This window comes from Phallusia mammillata, chromosome 5, assembly GCF_965637545.1.
Source record: "Phallusia mammillata chromosome 5, kaPhaMamm4.hap1.1, whole genome shotgun sequence".
NCBI lineage: Eukaryota > Metazoa > Chordata > Ascidiacea > Phlebobranchia > Ascidiidae > Phallusia > Phallusia mammillata.
The window spans coordinates 20,727,875-20,747,022 of record NC_137256.1 but is presented as its reverse complement, the minus strand read 5'-3'; the positions used below and the strand labels follow the sequence as shown (position 1 = coordinate 20,747,022).

General features: G+C 39.4%; 2 protein-coding genes across 2 annotated transcripts in view; one reads left to right on the top strand and one right to left on the bottom strand.

Moving 5' to 3' along the window:
* The window catches only part of LOC145227857 (conserved oligomeric Golgi complex subunit 5-like), a 36,300-nt gene extending 33,181 nt beyond the window's left edge, over positions 1-3,119 (bottom strand). The window contains exons 1-6 of the mRNA XM_080092782.1: positions 3,102-3,119; positions 2,847-2,983; positions 2,344-2,483; positions 1,951-2,063; positions 1,496-1,565; positions 107-227 (exon numbers count right to left, since the gene is read on the bottom strand). Of these exons, the coding sequence (XP_079948908.1) occupies positions 107-227; positions 1,496-1,565; positions 1,951-2,063; positions 2,344-2,483; positions 2,847-2,895 (493 nt within the window). The 5' untranslated portion in view covers positions 2,896-2,983; positions 3,102-3,119. The remainder of the gene's footprint in view (positions 1-106; positions 228-1,495; positions 1,566-1,950; positions 2,064-2,343; positions 2,484-2,846; positions 2,984-3,101) is intronic.
* A 166-nt stretch (positions 3,120-3,285) lies between these two features.
* LOC145229676 (uncharacterized) lies at positions 3,286-18,814 on the top strand. The gene is made up of 11 exons (XM_080095011.1): positions 3,286-4,079; positions 4,888-5,132; positions 5,808-6,016; positions 6,288-6,457; positions 6,837-11,939; positions 12,501-14,956; positions 15,461-15,663; positions 16,328-17,381; positions 17,606-17,692; positions 18,058-18,142; positions 18,553-18,814. The coding sequence occupies exons 1-11, from the start codon at positions 3,286-3,288 to the stop codon at positions 18,812-18,814; spliced, it is 10,668 nt and encodes a 3,555-aa protein (XP_079951137.1).
* The last annotated feature ends 334 nt before the right edge of the window (positions 18,815-19,148 follow it).

The window sequence follows — 19,148 nt, the reverse complement described above, 5'->3', positions numbered from 1 at the left end:
ACCATTCATTTATTTGTTGATTAGAGACCCATATAAAGAATGGGCTTCATTGAACAAACAACTGACTGTGAATTTTAAAATTGTAAAAAAAAAATATTCGACTTACCTAGTTCACTTAGGCTCTGAGCAGCTTTGGTGATTTCTCTTATTCCCCCTTGAAGTTGACTGTGAAGTCGCTTACTTAAGCGTTGGATGCGAATGATTCTTCTCAAAAGATCACATGTTACCTGGTGACAAAAATATTTAAGAAAAAAAGTTGGGAACAAAGCATGTACAGACAAACGAAAATTACGTAATTTTAACAGCAAAAAAAATATATAATACGCACAAAAATTTGAAATATACCTTGTCTGCACATTGTTTGTACACACAAATACTACCTCAGCCATATGAACAACATTTCATTACACTTCTATCACCTTATTACTGTACATTGTTGAGCAACATCAGCTTGTGTAACGTGAACCGGTGTTCACTTAGTTTATTTTATTCACTGTGTTCACTTAGTTTGGTATATGCTTATTTATTGTTTTATTATCGCACTTGATTTTCACGGTAAACCTATTTATCTATCGATATATGGGTGTTTCACTGTGTTCATTTCGTTTGATATACGCTGATTCAATGTTTAATTATTGCACTTGCTTTTCACTGTAACTTTATTTACCTATTAATATATTAGTTGTTTTGTTTCATAATGTTTGTTTGTTTTGTTTAGCCATATTTATTTTCACGTTATTCCTTTCACTTCTTGTTTTTTTACTTTTGTTTTCTTGTGTTCCATTTTCACCCATTTTCACTTTAATATCTTTATTTGTACTTTTACACCGGTAACTTTTCGAACGCATCCCCGCTTTAGTGATTTCCCGTGGCGCATTGTGATTGGTCACATTCCTAGAGGCATGTGACGTCGTTTCTCCTTGTGTTTGGTGTGGCAGTTCTCTCCTGGCCCCGGTGAAGTGTGCGCGATTGTTTTGGTGCTGTTGTGTTGTTATTGTGTTTTGCTATAGTGCAACGTGGTTATTGCTGTGACGTAACGTGATCGAACAGTACCTTTCAAAGGTTTTATTAATTACAATATATATTATTTTTGGCCAGTAGCGAAGTCACCGTTGTAACAATTGGTTTTAGCGATAAGCCGTTAGTGCAGGGTCTTGGACCGTTTTACGAATTAGGGAGGTAGCCTCGAGTGTTAGAATACAATCGGGATAGTTGGGAAGGTTTAGCGTTAAAGATCTCGCACCCGAACAACTTTCTCTAAATTTCGAGGTTACCAAAATAATTCTGTAACAGTTGGGCTGTTCTATTTTCCCAACGATAAAAGATATTACAAACCATAACAAGGCTAATGAACAGCATAATGCAACCATGCTTTAAAGTTTGCAGAACAGACAGGATATCACATAAATAAATTGTAGAATATGCTGCAGTTAAACCCCCTTTAACATTTTGCCATTAATGTTTATTGCATTGTTCCAATAATGAACCTTCTTACCTGCAATCGTCCTAGTTGTATTGTCCGAGCACTGATTTTCTGAAAAGGTTCACCAACTTTGCTTCGAATTCTGAAACATAATTGGATAACTTTCATCATATGAATACAAATATTGTTCTACTGCTTATATTAGGTATATCACAAAACTTAACAGACTTACGTTGTTTTTTCTACACCAAACTATGATAATTGACCTAATCCAGTGTATTTAATCTCTGAATTCTATATTTAATCGCTGAATTGAGTCACTGTATGCCAAACCTATGGTCATAATGCCAAATCAAGCCTGAATACCAAGTTTATAATTCAGCACGGGAAAATATATTCTACGATGGGACACAAACCTTCAACAGGTGCCTAAATCAAGTCATTTCTGATAATGCATTCAAGCCTTAAATGGCAAGATCCAATTTCACAAACAAAGTTTTTGCTTGAGGTGATAACATTGTGAATACCTATCTACTGCTGATTGCAGTGAGCTTATTCTGGACTGCATCATTGTCAAAACACCCTCAAGAGATTCTATACCAGTAGCTTGTGCAAGTAAATCTTCATGTCTTGATGCAATCTGCAATATATATACACTATTACAAACCAACCATACAACTACAAACATGTCATCAACGCTTTGGGTTTTCATCACACAGTGAATAGTATTGAAATTGATTTGTATTATTTTGGATGAAATGCATGTTAATATACAGTTTTCAATCTTTCACATGCCTATGACTTTGTAATATCAATAGTGCGTAAATTTAAGAATGTATTATGAAACAAAGATTTTATGCATACATTAGTTGTGCTTGGTAGTTATGCAGGCGTTAATTTTTATATATTATGAAAATAACCTGTGACTGCAGTTCTTTGTCCAACATGCTAATTCCATCGACAAGCTGAGCAAGACGTTGAGATATAGCAGCACTTTGAATGACATTTGTAGCATATTCTTGTACTTCAAAATCATCATTTAGAAAATCTGAAAGCACATCTGTAACAAACATAAACATGGAGTTTATAGAGCATAAACATAGGTCATGTATGTCAAGTCAAAAAGAGGTTGTTTTGCAAGTGGTTATCACTTCTATTTGTACACTTAGACATTTAGGTGGAATGTATGTGCTTATTAAACTCATTCTATTTTATGATTACTGTTTTTCAGCAGAGTAGAGAAGTGTGTACTTGAAGTATTTTTTTGCAAACAAAGGAAGCTGGTAAACAACATTTGATTTTCCAAAACACCAGTGTAACTTTTTGGTAATCATTTTCCTGAGCCAAACACAACTTAAAGTTTATAGGTTTGTTTAACTACTGATTGTTGAAAATACCAAGATTTTAAACAATACAAACTTACCATTTGAAGCAAATGTGTCCAAAACGTCCTCACAATGCACACTCTCCATATTCAAACAACTGTCAGTTTGCTAGTTAACAAACAGAAACCAAATGGGGCTGCGAAAAATGTACTTCTTTCCTAAATGCGTTTCCAGACTACAGCAAATAAAAAATATTAAAGTAGATTTGATACTAAAAGTTCGGGTTGGAAACTCAAATGGTTTACAGCTTGAAGAATACATTACAGATTTTATGTATTTATTTCATTGCGCACCTCAAAATAAGTCAGATACGATCATTTTTGTGTTGAAAATATTTGCAAAGTTTACCAACAAAACACGCACGCAACAAAATCACTAAACCGTGACGTTTGTTTGCCAACAATGTAAAATTATTTTGTAACAATGGGGAAAATTGTAGACATTTTTTTGCAATTTATTGAAGGGCTAAAATTTAAAATGTCGGACAAAACGGGAACCATTCGTGACTTACCGACTATTTTGAGTGATAAAAATACCAGAACCAAACGAAAAGTTTACAAAAAGCGATCGTCTTTATATCAGAATGTTCTAAGTTCTTCATCTTCTTCGAGTTACGGAAAATACTCCGCAAAGGAGAAACTTACACCAAGAAGTTTGAAAAGAAGAAGAAAATTGAGGTTTAGTGGAACGCCTAACAAGTTTCTTTCACAATCTACACCTTCGTTAGTCCCCAAAGTTACTGGAAAGAGCCTGAAGGATGTATATTCTAGTAAAACCGCAGAAACTAACAGCAAGACTTCCAACAATGCTTCAAAAAGTAGTGAAACGTTGTACACGTATTCAAACGGGACAAAATCAAAAAGTGAAACGGTATACACGTCTACAGTGAATACGGATTTGAAGAAACCAGATTCGACTGATATTACAAACAAGCTACCTGGCAAAATGGCTCAACGTGAAAGAAAGGGGTCTTTGGCGTTACATACCAACAGAGTAAAGGCACGTAGCGAAACTGATCTTCTCATAAAATCAAAGTTTGGTCAAAAGTCAAAACGTCCAGAAGACTTTTCCAAGAATTGTTTACCAAATTGGGCTGCGTCTTCGATTCAACTGTTTGACGGAACCAAACCAATGTTTGAACCAGAATGGAAAGGAGCAAAACGTAATCTTAGCGACTCTGAGACCTCAAGCGAATCTTTTCCGAATTGTATGGCGACATCGACAACGGGACTGGAACAATATTATAAGGAATATAAAAAGAATAAATTCAGGTACTAAAATGTGATACTTTGTAACTTGACTTTTTATTTGCCTATAAGACAGTGGTTCTTAAACGTTTTTGAACGCGACCCAAATCTGAGTTTTATAAACACCTCACGACCCAAGCCTCGAACAACAAAAAATGTATTTATTTCCTTGTACGAATACTTACTCATACTCTAACGCTAACTGTCACATGGCCAAGTTCAGTTATAGCAAGATTAACTTATCCTATTATTTTCCGTGCTATGACGTTACAATCGCCATGTGCGAAACAGTATAGTGGGAAGGCTATTGTGTGCGCGACCCATTTTTTTACCCTATGCGACCCATGTTTGGGTCGCGACCCATACTTTGAGAACCACTGCTATAAGAAAAGCAAAATTTGTGTTTGCGTTTTAACGGCCGAACACATATTTAGGCTAAATTGATTGCACACAGATTTTGCATCACATCGTCCCAGTACAGATTGAATGTTGCTTTATTAAATAGTCTAAATTGGGAAATGTTTTTTTTTTTCGGGATTATAGGTTACATTTTTCTAACAATGGTCAAGTTAGAAACAGGAAAACACAACACTTGATTTTGTTAAACTATGTTAAAAGGTAATACTTGGCATCTCTTTTGAAAGAGTTACTTTAATGAAGATGGCTATACGGGCCAATACGACCCATGTCTTGTCACCAGCTACACTGAACGAAAACTTACAAATCGAACTGTGTGCACTGTCTGCAGCTTAGGCTAGTTATCATTTATTGGCTTGATGTTTTTGTATTACTTTGCTGAAATGAAAGGTGTACCATTTTACTGTGATCCTAGAACAAATTCACCGCCTGGGATCAAATCAAACGAATCATTGAACAAACTACGAATTTCTAAAGCGGGAAAAGACGCCGTTGGAAGAAGAGCTTCTGATATGTTGATGGAAGTAAAGAGGACAAAGGAAACCCGCGAAAATGTGGAAAAGATTATGCCACCGTTACTGCGACACACAGGAAGAAGTCATACTGGTGTTTCGGAACCGAAATCTAGAAAAATTACCAAATTTTCTGGATTAGACGAAGGTATCACAATTTTTGTTTTAATGCGTTGAAAACTATACGTCAAACAACTTGAAGCGGCATTTTGTTTCTAAAAAAATGTTTTAAATTTGGTTAAATAGAACAGCGGTCGGCAACCGCCGGTCCACGGACCGGTACCGGTCCGCGAGGAGTTGGTTACCGGGCCGTATATTTTTTCAGGTTAAATGCTTTAAAACATTTTGTCCATGTATCCCAGGGATGATAAACAATTTTTGGCGTTTTCATTGGAAAATATTTGTAGTTTTTTGAAGACTGGTCCGCGATAAAATTTCACTTTCAAAAACGGTCCGCAGTGCAAAAAAGGTTGCCGACCCTTGAAATAGAAGAACTCGCGGAAATTGTCCTACGGTTTATGGTCCTACAAGTAAAGAATCTATTATTAAAATCTTGGAGAATGTAGTTGTATTTTCACTGTTAAAATAAAGGTGTACTTACAGGTGCTTGTTAACGTTGTGCAGTTCTTTAATGGTTGTTAGGTTTGGTGATTGTCTCTGTCGGGTTAATGCACTTTGATTTGCTCGGCCATAGAAATAAACTCAACTCAACTCAAGATTATAGGCTACACACTAAAAAATATACAAAAGTTTATGACTTAAACATACTATAATGGAAAAATCTAATACTGGTAACAACAAAGGTTCGAACATTTGCTTGAAGGTAACGTTATTTCGCCGGAAAGTCAACCTGATATTCGTGCTGGAGAAACTGAGGTACCAGTAGTAAAACATCCATCGGACAGTGCTGTGGTAGGACCTTCAAACATGGTAAGGCGTGCAAGAAAGGCTGCAGGAAAGTTTCGGGGCAACGTGAAACTCCTTGGGTCGTCAAGTGAACATAAGAACGCCGGAAGAGTCGAATTTCAACCGGTAAATGAAAAACGTCCTTTGTTAAACATCAAAATTAACGTAAAAATGTTATAAAATTTAAGCTGCGAAAAATAAGTAATGGTAATATTGGACTTACATTTTTCACTTACTGAATTTTCCACAGAATAGAATAGTTTAAAGTAAAAATATTAGGCATATCTTACGAAAGTAGTTTTGGTGGCGGGGATGGGAATTTACTAAAAGTATTATGAGTTGAAGCAGTTGCATTTGGTGAAATAATTATCACACTAAATTATTTTTGGAAACACAGAAACGGAAACCGATTGATATCAAACAGAATTATGAGGAAGCGGTCCGCCCACTCGACGCGCCAGACACCTTGGGAGGTCATCAATTTATGACGTCAGTGGGCCGCGGAGTACCAGTTGAAGACCACATTGTGTTGGTTGGAAAACTACATAACGATGACGGCACGTACAAGTATGTGGGGGGGGGTTTGCCTGTATATTTTGTTATAACCAAATATTTTATTAGTTTATTTAAAAGGGTATCTACAAAACACTGAATTATGGAACAAAATGATTTTTGACGAAAATTGTGCAAGTTGCAACTAGAATATATTTTCGATTTACATTAAAATTACTCTATTTAAAAATACTTGTTTAAATCAAGGCTTTAGGTGCAAGTTCTTAGTGATTTTAAATGATACCCCAGATTCTACGGAATGCTTTTGCGTCCTTACCCCTAGGTAATAATTTTCGCAAGTCCAGGTTACAACGTTGTTCTTTCACTTAACGTCAGACTGTTTGCTGATCAAATGTACATCTAAACATAAAAATTCATCTTGTATTGTTTTCAGGAAAGCCGTTATACTTGGAAAACTACACCAGCGAAGCAAACCCGACAAACGAGACACCAACGACACCCAACTCTTCGGTTCAGGAGACTCTGCTTTATCTCTTCCACCTTTTATGGTTGATAAACCACCACTGGAACAATTGCCAAAACCTGGTGCATATGGCGAGGGTCAAAACATTGTAAAAACAAGCCAACCTGAACAATTTGCGCAGCATCGAATAAGAAGAATGAGCTTAAAAGTTGGCGGCAAAATAAAACGCTTGGCAACTAATTTCAGGCAGAATTTAGCAAAGAAGCGTAAGCTCTCAGAACAGGAGTTATTTTCAATGCATAACATGGCGCCGTTGGAAGTGGACTCCGCTATGGAAGTTCAAGGGTCGATTTTGTCATCCGATGAAAAATCGTTTGAATTTTCTCGTTTTAAAACGAACCAGGATCAAGTTGTGATTGGTCGAAAACGGAAAGTTAGAACTCCACAGGGTGGCGCTCGTGGCAACTTTCTCATGAGGATTCCAAGCGAGCGAGAAAACCCTTTCAGCGAGGACAGAAAGCTTGCCGAGAAGCTTAAATTACTTCGAATCGACATGCTGCATGACATCAATGAGAATCTTAAAAAATGGCGACGAGGAGAAGTGGAGTTTCCCGTCAAGAAACCCCAAATCGCCCCTAAGGATGATTTTACTTTTAACCAACTGCTTAACCGTAAAGCAACGAATCAGGAGATGGGAAACATGAAAGACGGTATGCGACTACTTCGTCGGCCTTCCCGCGCTAGTAGTTTGGGTCTATCGTCGACTGGTAGCTGGTACAGCAGTTATTTACACAACTGCAGGTCAGTTAAGACAGTAAGAAGCACCAACAGTTCATTCTATCGCAAGCTCTCAGACGTGGTACAAGGGTGGGTGAAAATCGGCGCAACTGAACGAGCAAAAAAGTCAGTTGCCCCTGAAGTTAGCGATCACATTTACGATGAAGTTCCTAGCTCTGATGATATGGAAATCTTCAAGAATGGTAGTCCAGCTCAAGTTAGATTTTATGATCCAATACCAATCAAGTCAAACAATTCAGGGGCGAATGAGAAGTTTAAACGTTTAAAAGAAAAAGAACCATCACCTAAACCAATCTACGATTTGCTACCAAGCCTTTCCGACAACTCCGAGGCGTTTAGGCTGCATCAGACTTCAGATAAGAAAAAGTCAATGCTAAAAGAAAAATACGGTTTTATGCCAGGGAAAACTGATAAATTGGATACTAAATCCCAAAACCCGAAAGTCACGAACTCGTCAACGAAGCAAGCCTATGATTTTGGGTTAAGATGGACTGAACCATTGTCCATCACTTCTTTGTCACAAAATGAAGATACAAATATGCGTAAAAACACGCCTCTTTCACCAAAACGTAGTACTCACACTCCGAATGAACATATCTACTCTCTACTCAACATTGGTGATGTCATACACTCAGCACCGATGTCTGATGACGTCACAGACAATGCATCAAAACCGGATAACCTTACAGGATCACTAACCTTTCCCAGTGACGTCCCCAGTGATATCACTCCCTCTACATACGACAGTAATGACCTCACACATTCTGCGTACGGGTCCGGTGACGTCACGCGCTCCGATTACGATTCCGGTGACGTCACCTCGGCATTATCGGAGCATATTTCAGGCGCTCCACCTCCCAGTGCAGGCTTTATACCAAAACGAGTAAAGAAAGGTCCCAAAAGTTTAGTGCATATTGGTAGACGCGGAAGGGAGAACCGCCTTGCAGCTGACGTCGCCAGTGGAGACCGAACTCCGAGAAACGTCACATTCTCACTCCCATTGGCCGCCGACTGCATGGAGGGTAAAAAAAGTTCAGCGAATAGGAGCGCACCAGAGAGACACAGCGAATCCAGTTCAAACCTACATAGGGTGTTGAATCGACTTTCGCAGGCTGCTATTGGAAGAAACTCAGAATACTGGCTCACTAAAGGACAATCAAGATCTTTGCCTATATACGACCGGGAAATTAGCACAGAGAGAAGATTAGGTATGCGTAAAAGCCTATCTCTGGAATCCCAAAACGGAACACAAAGCAGACACACTATAAGAAGTCACAAGAAGATCCAAAGAAACGTTGGTTTAAAACCTTCAGGCAGTAGATCTCAAGTTGTTATTGGCAGAAGATTTCGCAGAAGTCAAAATACTTCTGCAGTTCCCTGGATTCGAACCGGACCCCAACCAGCGTCTTCACTTTCAGCTTCTACTAGAAGATCTTCAGAAAACTCATACGGTTATGATGAAGTTGCAAGCGAAGGTGAATCAGTAACCGACAGTGATACAGCAACTGGAACGACAGTGGTTAAGTCTGGAAACACGGGGACCAGTAACCAAGTCTCGTTATGGTCTGGTACGGACCCTTCAAGTGCCAGCGAGACTTCAGCAACGATGTCAGGCACTAATGCCGGTTCAAATGTTACAAATAGATCTTCAAACTATAGTAGCAGCTTAACAGCAATTACTGAAGATCAATCCGAAGCAATTTATGATGTTCCACCAAACTTAAACATAAAATCAGACATCGCCACTGAGAACGACCGGATCCAAAAAGAAGGAAAATCGGAAAAGGCAACTCCCAGAAGTGGGAACGTCCCCACCAACTTACGTAAAAACCGGGAAGTACCTGGGTTTCCCGGGTCGATAAGTTTAAGCAGGTCACAACCCACAGAAAACATAACGTCCTTAACCAGCAAAACTTCGACCGAAGATGCCTCAAAACTTATGAAGTTTTTTGATGCACAGCAACATATTATCCCTTCTACTTCGAGTGAACTACCTTCAAAATTAAAATCAGTCAAACTGTTGTCCAACATCCACGGTCAGAACCCCACGACAGATAAATCCAAAGTTAGCCGGAATAGTAGCCAATCTTTGCCGTCAATCGTTTCTTCCGAACTTGATGTCTTTGGTGACAAAGTGCGAACTAAACACACAAAGTTTCCAAAGGGATTGCTGAAGCTGGGAGCAATGGATTTTTCGTCCACAAACGTTTCGCAGCTGACCACGTGGTTTGACCGCTCCACTGTAACCGAATTGAGCTCAGAAAAAAGCTCTCAAAGTAGCGACGAAACTGACCAGCAGTTGCTAGGCAACAAAGATGATCAGGACCGCCTCCAACGGAAAAAGGAACTGGAAGAGAAGGCGACTATAATGTACTTGCGTGGTGATGGTATAGTTCTGCGGTCTTTCCAATGCCGAGACCGGGAAGTTGTCGGAAATCAGCCGGCTTTGGCGAAAGGAAAACACGCCATTGGTAAGAATGAAATACCGATGAGTCTAAAATACACACAGGCTAGTACTAAACGAAAAGCATGCACTGACGTTGACTGTCTTGACATCAAATGCACTAAGGATGGCCATAGACACTGTAAGGGTATGGACGTGGTTTATGATCCTGAAGGCACTAATGAGGTGACCTTGAAAGACGTCAAAGATTTAATGAAAACACGCAATTTAAATGTATATGATCCCGTAATTGGACCACCGGGAGCTAAACCCTTATGCCAAGAATGTCCCATCAGAACAAAGCGCTTTACTCCCTTCTTTCCAGACCATTACGCCGATCGGACCTTGAAGCCGTTGGCTTCCCGAGTAGTAGACTTCGCTTGTTACGAAGGCAAAAATCTGTATGTACGCCACTTTACAAAACACAACGAGGAAGAGGTCGGCAATTATTGTGAACAGTTTTCCCTTAAAGCCCTTGTGTTAGGGATCAGTCGTTACATGACTGAGGAGGCTATAGATACTTCGCTTCTGGATGTAAAGACGGAAGAACTTTATGAGGGATTTTTAACCACCGAGATTGGCGTTACGGCGGTGGAGTTTGGCGCCAGAACGTATTCCGATCAGTGTATTAAAGACGCCAGGAGGTTACGCATTATAGAAAATTACATTGCAAATAGCACAAAAAAATCTGTAAAACCTCCACCAGCCCCTGAGGAACCGACAGCTCCTGAATCAAACGCTCAACAAGCCTCATGCCCTGACAAAAGCGCTGGAAAATACAAAAAAATTGAGAGTTGCAAAATTCCAGCTCCACCCTCGAGTATTTCAACTGCTGAAGGAATAGACGACTATTTAGATTCGTTTGACGAAGACGACTTTCCCACTGTGAAGTACACAAGTCTTCCAACAAAGCTGGCTGCCCTTAAAAAGGTAAAAACAAAAGGCGCAGGGAAATTACAGGACGCTGCTGAATCAGCACGTATTGCTTCGGGAGCAAAAATCAAGAGCCTAAACCATTTAATTGAGATGTTGAATAATGAGGCTCAAAGCTTACAAAAAATGTTACCAGTTTCACGGGGATTTGAAGCCGAGTTTGACGAAGACGTCGCTTTCATTGTGTATAAGATGGTTTGTCAAGTTTCAATCTCGGATGAGTTGGTCGGCAAAGACTTGGCGACTGGTTTGAACCGAAAACGGCTGATTCCAACCAAGGCATCTGTTCATAGATTTGTCAAATCAGGTTTGAAACAACATGAATTAGTAACAACGGTTGTATCTTCTGGCACACAAACATCAGGCAGTCGGAAAAGTTTGTCAATATCTTCCACTGTCTCTTATAAAAGGTCTTCATTAAAAAGCAAAAGCAGTTCTTCCTCATCGGAGGCCCAGGAAGATGAAGTAAGAGACGCTGTCTCTTCAAGTGGAGAAGAAAGCAGTAGTATGGGAGAAACCTTGGAGGAAGAGCTTGCTCAAACTCCATCTACATCCAGGCGTGCTCCTGACACCAACATCAATCAAAAAAGCAACGTCTCAAAAATAAGAAAGATGTTTGGAGCAAGGCGCAGAAGACAGTCGGAATCAAAGGAGTTTTCATCTTCTAGTATGATGTTTCCCAAGCGGAAGTTACCAAAGACCATTAAGCGCTTTTTTCACAAACTTCTAAAGCAGGGAGTAAAGACCAGAAGACGGAAGAGCGTGACATTTGATGATGATTACCTGGAGCATTGGAAGTCCAGTACAAGTTCCTTGTCCTCATCAGATAGGAGCTCGGATTATTATGTGATGAAGTTGGAAAAAAGGACATCTCCTTCTGCTTCGAGTGAAACGGACAGGTAAACATAATGAAGCAAGTAAAGTAGGCCATATTTCCATCCCCAAAAAGGAGGACAAAATTTTGAAAATAACATATAAAAATACTCTAAGGCCCCCTAAAAATAAAAGCTATAGAAATTAGACGGTATACAATAGTTTGGATAAAGTTTAACGTTTATCACATCACAACATTAAAATAAGCTTGTACTTTCAAAAAACGTAAAACCTGTAGTCTTTACAATTGTCACATATGTATTTGATAAATCAGAAGTTCTTTTAAAAGGAGGACATTTGGGCATTTTTTCTCTTGTCTTTGGAGGACAACTTGGTTTTTGTTAAAAATGAGAACATGTCCTCCAAAAAGAGGACGTATGGTAGGCCTAAGTAAAGTCAAACCTAGTCCGATCTTGTATGGTCTGCTATATTATCGTGGGACACTTATTTCAACAAAATAAAGTCACAGATAAACTATTTTAAACTTTGTAAAACTAACAAAAATCATCTCATTATTCATCCTTATATAACTCATCTATAGGCCAGCAGGTTTTTCCCGAATTACAATGTTTTGTTTTTTATTTCAGTTCATGCGACGAGCCTGGACCAAGCAAAGGTTATCCACCCAGTTCTTCAACAGTTCATTCTCCTCGAAAGAGCAAAAGATATTCACCAAGTTCGCCTCATCCATCGGCAGGAGTTATTAATAGCAAACCAACCGAAGAAACTCATCGTTTACCTGAAAGCCAAAGTAGCATGGTTTTCGGGTCTGTACCAGAATCATTGGTAGAAAAGTTTGGCAACATAGCAAGAAACCGTCCATCTAATCAGGGGAGCGTTGAAATCACGGACGAACAGCCAGGAAGAGCGTTTTTTGAGACTCCTGAACCCACAGGACCTAATCCTTCAGCAGGCATAGGGTCTACCAGCGATGAAAGCGATTATGTTGTCTTGCGTGTTGTACCATGTAGCTCTAGCAGAAATTGCGAAAGCCAGGGAACTGCTTTAGATCTTTTGTCGATTAACTACGAAAGTGACATGGAAACTTCTGTACCTTCTGTATCTGATGCAACTTCAAATCAATGCATAACTACTGACAGTCAACATACAGAAAGCTTTGCTTCAAATTGTCCAGTTTCCAGTGAAGAGAACCAAAGCGCAGATACTTATAAGGATAACGACGTGGCTCTAGTGCCATCAGTAGGGCCAAGTGGTTCAAAGCAAGCGTCTAGACCACACGAAAACAAGACACAGCTACCCGAAATAGAGCTGGTAGACACGAGCATAGACGCGAGCTGTGACAGCCAATCACAGATGTCCTTGCGGCGCTATTGCATTGTGGGAAAAGATTGGGAGCAACGACAGCAAGAGTCCATGACCAAATCTAGCTGTAACGATAAGAACATTACAATAGGAATGAGGGAGAGAAAGGTGGAAAATAGTTCTATTGATCGTAACTCAGTCGCTGATTCTGTCGGAAAACGGATTGGAGCCAAGCTGTCTTGCCGCGGAGAGTTTAAGACACGGCCATCAGCTGATGTAGATGCTACAACATCAGCTTATTTGTACGTACAAGACCACGAAAGCACAGAGAAACAAAGTTTCGGTGTTTCGCATACATCCTCCTATGACAGACGCGCAATGTCACCAGTAAAAGATAAGGAGGTGTTTCGCTCTTTAACTATTAAGGATAAAGTAAATCAAAATACATGTGGTGGCAAGCATAGTGAAGGTACGATGAAAGTTATTTGGAAGCTTTCTGACTCAAGCATCACCAAGAGTGAGACAGTTGAGGACCCCAAAGCTACTTGTGGTTATTCAGACATAGACACTGAAAATGAATTATCCAGCAAATCTGGCGGCGAAGATGACGCAAATGAAGAGCAGGAGACTCCTGATGGAGTTAAAGACTTAGTAGACGAGCTTAATACCGAGTTACGGCGTGTTGTAAGCTGGGCAGAAGACGCAGGATTTGACACTTCTAATATATTGCCCATGCCAAAACAGCAGGACTCAAGTGAGCGGTTCTGCGCTGAAATCAGTAGCAGTCTTGCTGAGATTCAAACAAGTCTAGCACAGTTTGAGAAAATGGTGTCTGATTTTAAACCGCCAGGTGAGGCCAGAGAAAGCGTAGCTGATACAGGTAACACTGAGATTCAGTTGAAGTTGTTAGAAGCAGTAAATCTGCTAAGAACCGAAGTGTTTAGCTTAAAAACTCAAGACAGCATCGAAGACAAGAAAACTCAAGAACGTAATACTGTATCTGAATACCCAGTGTTTTTGAGAGGTTTATATTCATCCGAAAACTATCCTAGGGTCCCGACGGTTTCCAAACGATTTAACGAACTTGCAGCAGAAAACGAGTCAAGAAGGTGGAGAAGACATGTGGACACTGATACAGATACTGGCTCGTCCTGTCACAGCCGTAATCACCACTGTTGCCGATCGCGCAATTTCCGCAATGCATGTTGTGGAAGTAAACTCTGCAAAAGTGTAAATCCATATAAAAGATGGAAAAGGTATCATCCCTACCCTCAACAACGGAAGCACCAATTCAAGGTCAGATTTGAGTCATCTATGGACGATAGCGAATTAACCTTAACAGAAACTGAAGATAGTTCTCAAGAATTTGTGGAGGAACCTGAGGTTGTTACTAAACATCACAGTACAAAGCACAAAATTAGCAAAAAAGGAAAACGAGGGTCAGCGCCCAGGCCCAGTTGTGGTCCAAATGGATTTAAAACCTTCCGAAAACGCCCGATCCCACAGCCTCGCTCGAGTTTTAACCGATCAAAGCGAAGTTTGGATGCCTCGGCTGAGGGTAGAACTGAGAGTTCAAACAAGATCGGCAGTGAACCATCTTCAACAGCCGTTGAGTCCTGTGTTAATGGGAAAGAAGACACAAACCTGACGCATATATATGATGTACCTTGCTGCAGTCCCAGAACCGAGAAAAGCCCACGTCCAAAACAAATCACTGAAACTAACGAAGAACTTGCAATGGGTGAAGATTACAGATTACCATTGTTTTCACCACGGCCACGTAAGGTTAACGTTTTTGTAGCTCTATAAATAGTATTGTGCTTTGAAGATTAGTTCTTTGAGAAAAAAATCGATTCGCTTTCAACTGGCTGTAGTGGCACGCATCCGACCAAGTACTTATTCATCTCCTTTTATTTAGCTGGTCAATCTAAAACCTTCAAATTTATGAAAATCAAATTTCCTACTTCATCCACTTTTATAATACTCCTCGACTTGATAAGACCCGAAATTTCCCATCTGTAGAAATACCTATAAAATTACTTTTAACTAACAGAAAAGATTGATCAGAAATTCGTTTACAACCAGCCGTTGTTAAAACCATTCCATTAATCATTTCATCAGTTTGGTTGCCGCCCTATAACTGCACATATCAAACAAATACAATTCATAAAACAAACATTGTTACGTCCATAATGCCAATTATTACATCACATACTATTGTACCACAAAATCATGCCAAAAATCCCACACACTGCTTAAGTAGTATTGCGTATTTTTTTCTCAGCACCTACCGACAAACACCTACAAAATAGCCGCCCACAAGTCAACGCGGGAACACAACATATAGTAAGAGATAGAGGAGAGATTATTGTGTCTCCGAGAACTGTTAAACTCGAATCGGCGCATGAAAGAACGAGACAAGAAAACGAGTCGATCCAACTGACTGTTCCAGTGCTGAGAGACTATTTTGAAGACATTACTTGTGAGGTAAGCAATGGTTTGATGTTTTGTGTTTGGGGGGTTTTCCGGTTTAATTTACTAGGTTTTTAAATCTGCAACACCAAGTTTAGTGGCTTTTGTGATAACAACATTCAACAAAAGCATGTATTTCCTTTACCTACAGTTGCAAGCGGGCCAATAGCTAGGACCAGAACCGGCCCGAATTCGAAAGAAAAAGCCCAAAACCCGACCGAGCCCAAACATTTTTGAACCAAAACTAGGTTCGAAAGTAGATGAAACTGCGGCACAAATAAAGCCAAGTCTGAAGTGAGGTCCAAATCAAGCCTGTTTTATTTGAACATAATCCCGGGCCTACTTGCAACTTTTACTTGGACTTTATAAGTGACAAAAGTAGGTAATCTTTTAAGACAGTTAGAGCCAACTAAAAAAACATGACTTGGTTAAACATGTTGCTGGTAAGATTCAACCAAAGTTTAAAAATTTTAACAAAATGTTGGTTGGATGAATAATAAAAAAGTTGGATCAAATTCTCCGAGCATTATCAGTCACTCAGTTTTAAACCAGCTTAATCAAACAACGAGATAACACCCAAGTACATTAAACTTACCACACAGTTATTGCAGTTTGAAAACAAAAAACGTTAGTGTAAGTATTTAAAACTGAAAATAAATGGAATCGACTTCTTTTTCAGGTAAATCAATCAACAGTTGGAGGAGGTAACACACAAATAATGGAGGTCAAAACATCTCCTGATCGAACTTCCCTTAACGAAGCAGAAACAACTTTCAATCACATTTACGCAGTGCCTAGCACTAATCACAAGACAGTAAAAACCCGAGCTTTGGAAAAAAGTTGCCCAACTCCTTCATCAAAGTTTGAAAAACCGAAAACCAAAATCTTCGTCGAACGAGGAAATCTCCCGGAATCGTCTTCTGATTATGACGAGATACCAAGGCGTGACCAAACGCGGGAAAACGCTGGTCCTCGGTTGGCTGAATTTCTAACATCACAAGTGGATGACGGTAATAGTGAAAACGAAATGCAAAGGATTGATTTTCCACCACAAGAACCTGATTTCGATCAAAAATACCCAATAGACACTATGATCACAGTTGGGCGACGCAGACATGGTTTCAGCACTTACGACTTCATAGATCAAATTCCAAGCCATGTGGAACCAGAAGCTGTCCAAGAAATCGGAGTCAGATCTCGACGTAAAAATGTTCAGAAATTGGAACCAATGCATCACGAACCTGGAATTAGGCCAAAGGTCAATAAAGACGTTTACTCTAGGCCGCTTGGTCGCTTCGAAAATACTGATTCACGCTTTAGACACCAAAACCAATCTGGATCAAGGAGGCACCGCCTTAAACAAGAAAGAAAATCTCTTGATGATTCAGCAATTTTAGCACGCCGAGAACGGTTCCAAGCAAAAAAAGCGCGAAATATGACGTGTCCGCCTTCACATTTACGTCAGCATGACGTGGCGTTCAACAAAAGGTTTCCAGAAGCTCGTGTCGTTTCAAAGCCGAAATGGAGAAACGCAAAAACGCCGGACATTCGGCTGCAGTTCGCAGAAAAACCAACAATTGAAGAGCGGCACCATAGAAATCACATCAACAAACATTTGTCGGATGAAGGCTCTGGTGGGGACTCGCAAACAGTGGTGAACTTTTTGACAGGCATGCCCTTGAATAATGCACGTCAAGGTTACAGGAATGAAGAAACTTGGAACAATCACAAAGGTGCGAAACAATGACACCGTATTTTTTTCAAAAAAACGTTGATGCTCGGCTTTTTAGGATTTTAGTCTAGACTTACATTAAAAGCACGACTGTTTTTAAAAATAAAAATATCAAAATTTCTTTCAAAAATTAGTTTAAGTTTTTAAGATTACAAAATGTTTAACAAGTTGCTTCTACATCTTGACATTATGCACGAAATGCATGAACAGTTTTCCGATTTTTAGATACAATACTTACACCTGCAAGCAGATGTAGCACTCCATACTTCAAGATAAACCAAGGACGAGGATATCATGACAATGCAAAGAAAGGTAACACTTTCAAATCTACAAACGAAATTCTTGAACCTGTATAAGAATAAAAGAATCAGTTTTTAGCCGGTTAGGTAACCAGCTTTATGCAGCTCAAAATACATTGAAAAAAGCTTTGAACCTATAACAGTATTAATCGTCTAAGCAACGTAAGTAGTTGTGGAATAGTATTTGGGGCATACTGAAAACTCGTGTCGATATAAAATAGGTTGGAAGCTGTGTCGACGTTAATCTTTCGAAAACCTTGTTGTCCAATTTAAACTTTTTATCCCAGTGGTAGGTGTTATTTATCCCAGTGGTAGGTGTTATTGTTGACTTTAAAAATAAACGTTTTCTTAGAAGTTTTAAAACCGAGTATTTTCCAGACGATTGCCCATTTATAAACGGATGTTGTGCCTGCAGTCATCACTTGGAAAATATTCATCACAAACAAGAAGAAAAGGAAGAGAGGTAATCCAAGCGCGGTCTGTGGAGTCTTAACCGTCGAAAAATGTATTGTATTTTAAAATGATCGCTTCCTTACAAAGCACTTTTATATCGTTGTCTTATTTTAAACTTGTGATAGATGCAGACTGTAAAGTTTGATAAGACTTTATCCTCCATGTAATAAGATACTGAAGGTGCCTATTACAGTAATAACATTAGTATTACTAACGTGAAATGTACAAATCTAAAATAAATAGTGGATGACTTTGGAATTACCAAAGTTTACATTCTGTTGAACAACGAATTTCTGTTGACTCGTAACACAGAGTCAGCTATTTAACAAAACACCAAAAATGGACGGTATTTGCTGAGGTCAAAAAAGATAAGTCTAAACTTTAATACTAATCAATTTTAATCAATCGATTCACTTTCAGGAATTCCTCGCACTCACTCTTTCAGTTTCCGGTCACAGGGGTACTCTCGCAAATGTGGGGAAAAATCAAGCATTCCCCGTCAACCGCGTCAGCAGTGACGTCATCTTCCTCTACGAGCCTAGCGAGCTCAACATCACGCATGGCGGCGCAAGCCGTGACGTCACTAGCTGACATTGCTGCCCGTCTGGTTGCCGTGGTAGCCGTTTTGTATTTTGTAGTCGGGGAGGATATTTTTCGGTTGGATGGTCAACCGCCCACTTGAAAATAAAAAAAAATATTCCAAAATTTTGAATCTTTTTAAGGTCTCAGACTATAGCAGTAGTTTCCATTTGGTAGCGCCGGTCCCTTTTATAGATTTATTAGTTCCAACGTTTAGAACCGGCAACACTTGTTGGTTCGTTTTTTTAACATGTTTGGTTGAAATTCAATTGCCAAAATCCATTCAGGGATGAATGTACAAAGATGGCACGACTTTTTAACGGTAGACTGAGTTTGAAATGAGAAACTAAACAAATTTTGTCAAGCATTAAATGTCAAGCCGATTAAACTATCATTCAAAGTCAAATCAACAAATCCTGTCATACAATACAGCTATA

Coding starts and splice junctions, on each gene's coding strand:
- LOC145229676 (XM_080095011.1), top strand. CDS start 3,286: ATGTCGGACAAAACGGGAACCATTCGTGACTTACCGACTATTTTGAGT. Junction 11,940..12,500: donor GCTTCGAGTGAAACGGACAG/GTAAACATAATG, acceptor TTTTTATTTCAG/TTCATGCGACGAGCCTGGAC. Junction 18,143..18,552: donor CAAGAAGAAAAGGAAGAGAG/GTAATCCAAGCG, acceptor ATTCACTTTCAG/GAATTCCTCGCACTCACTCT.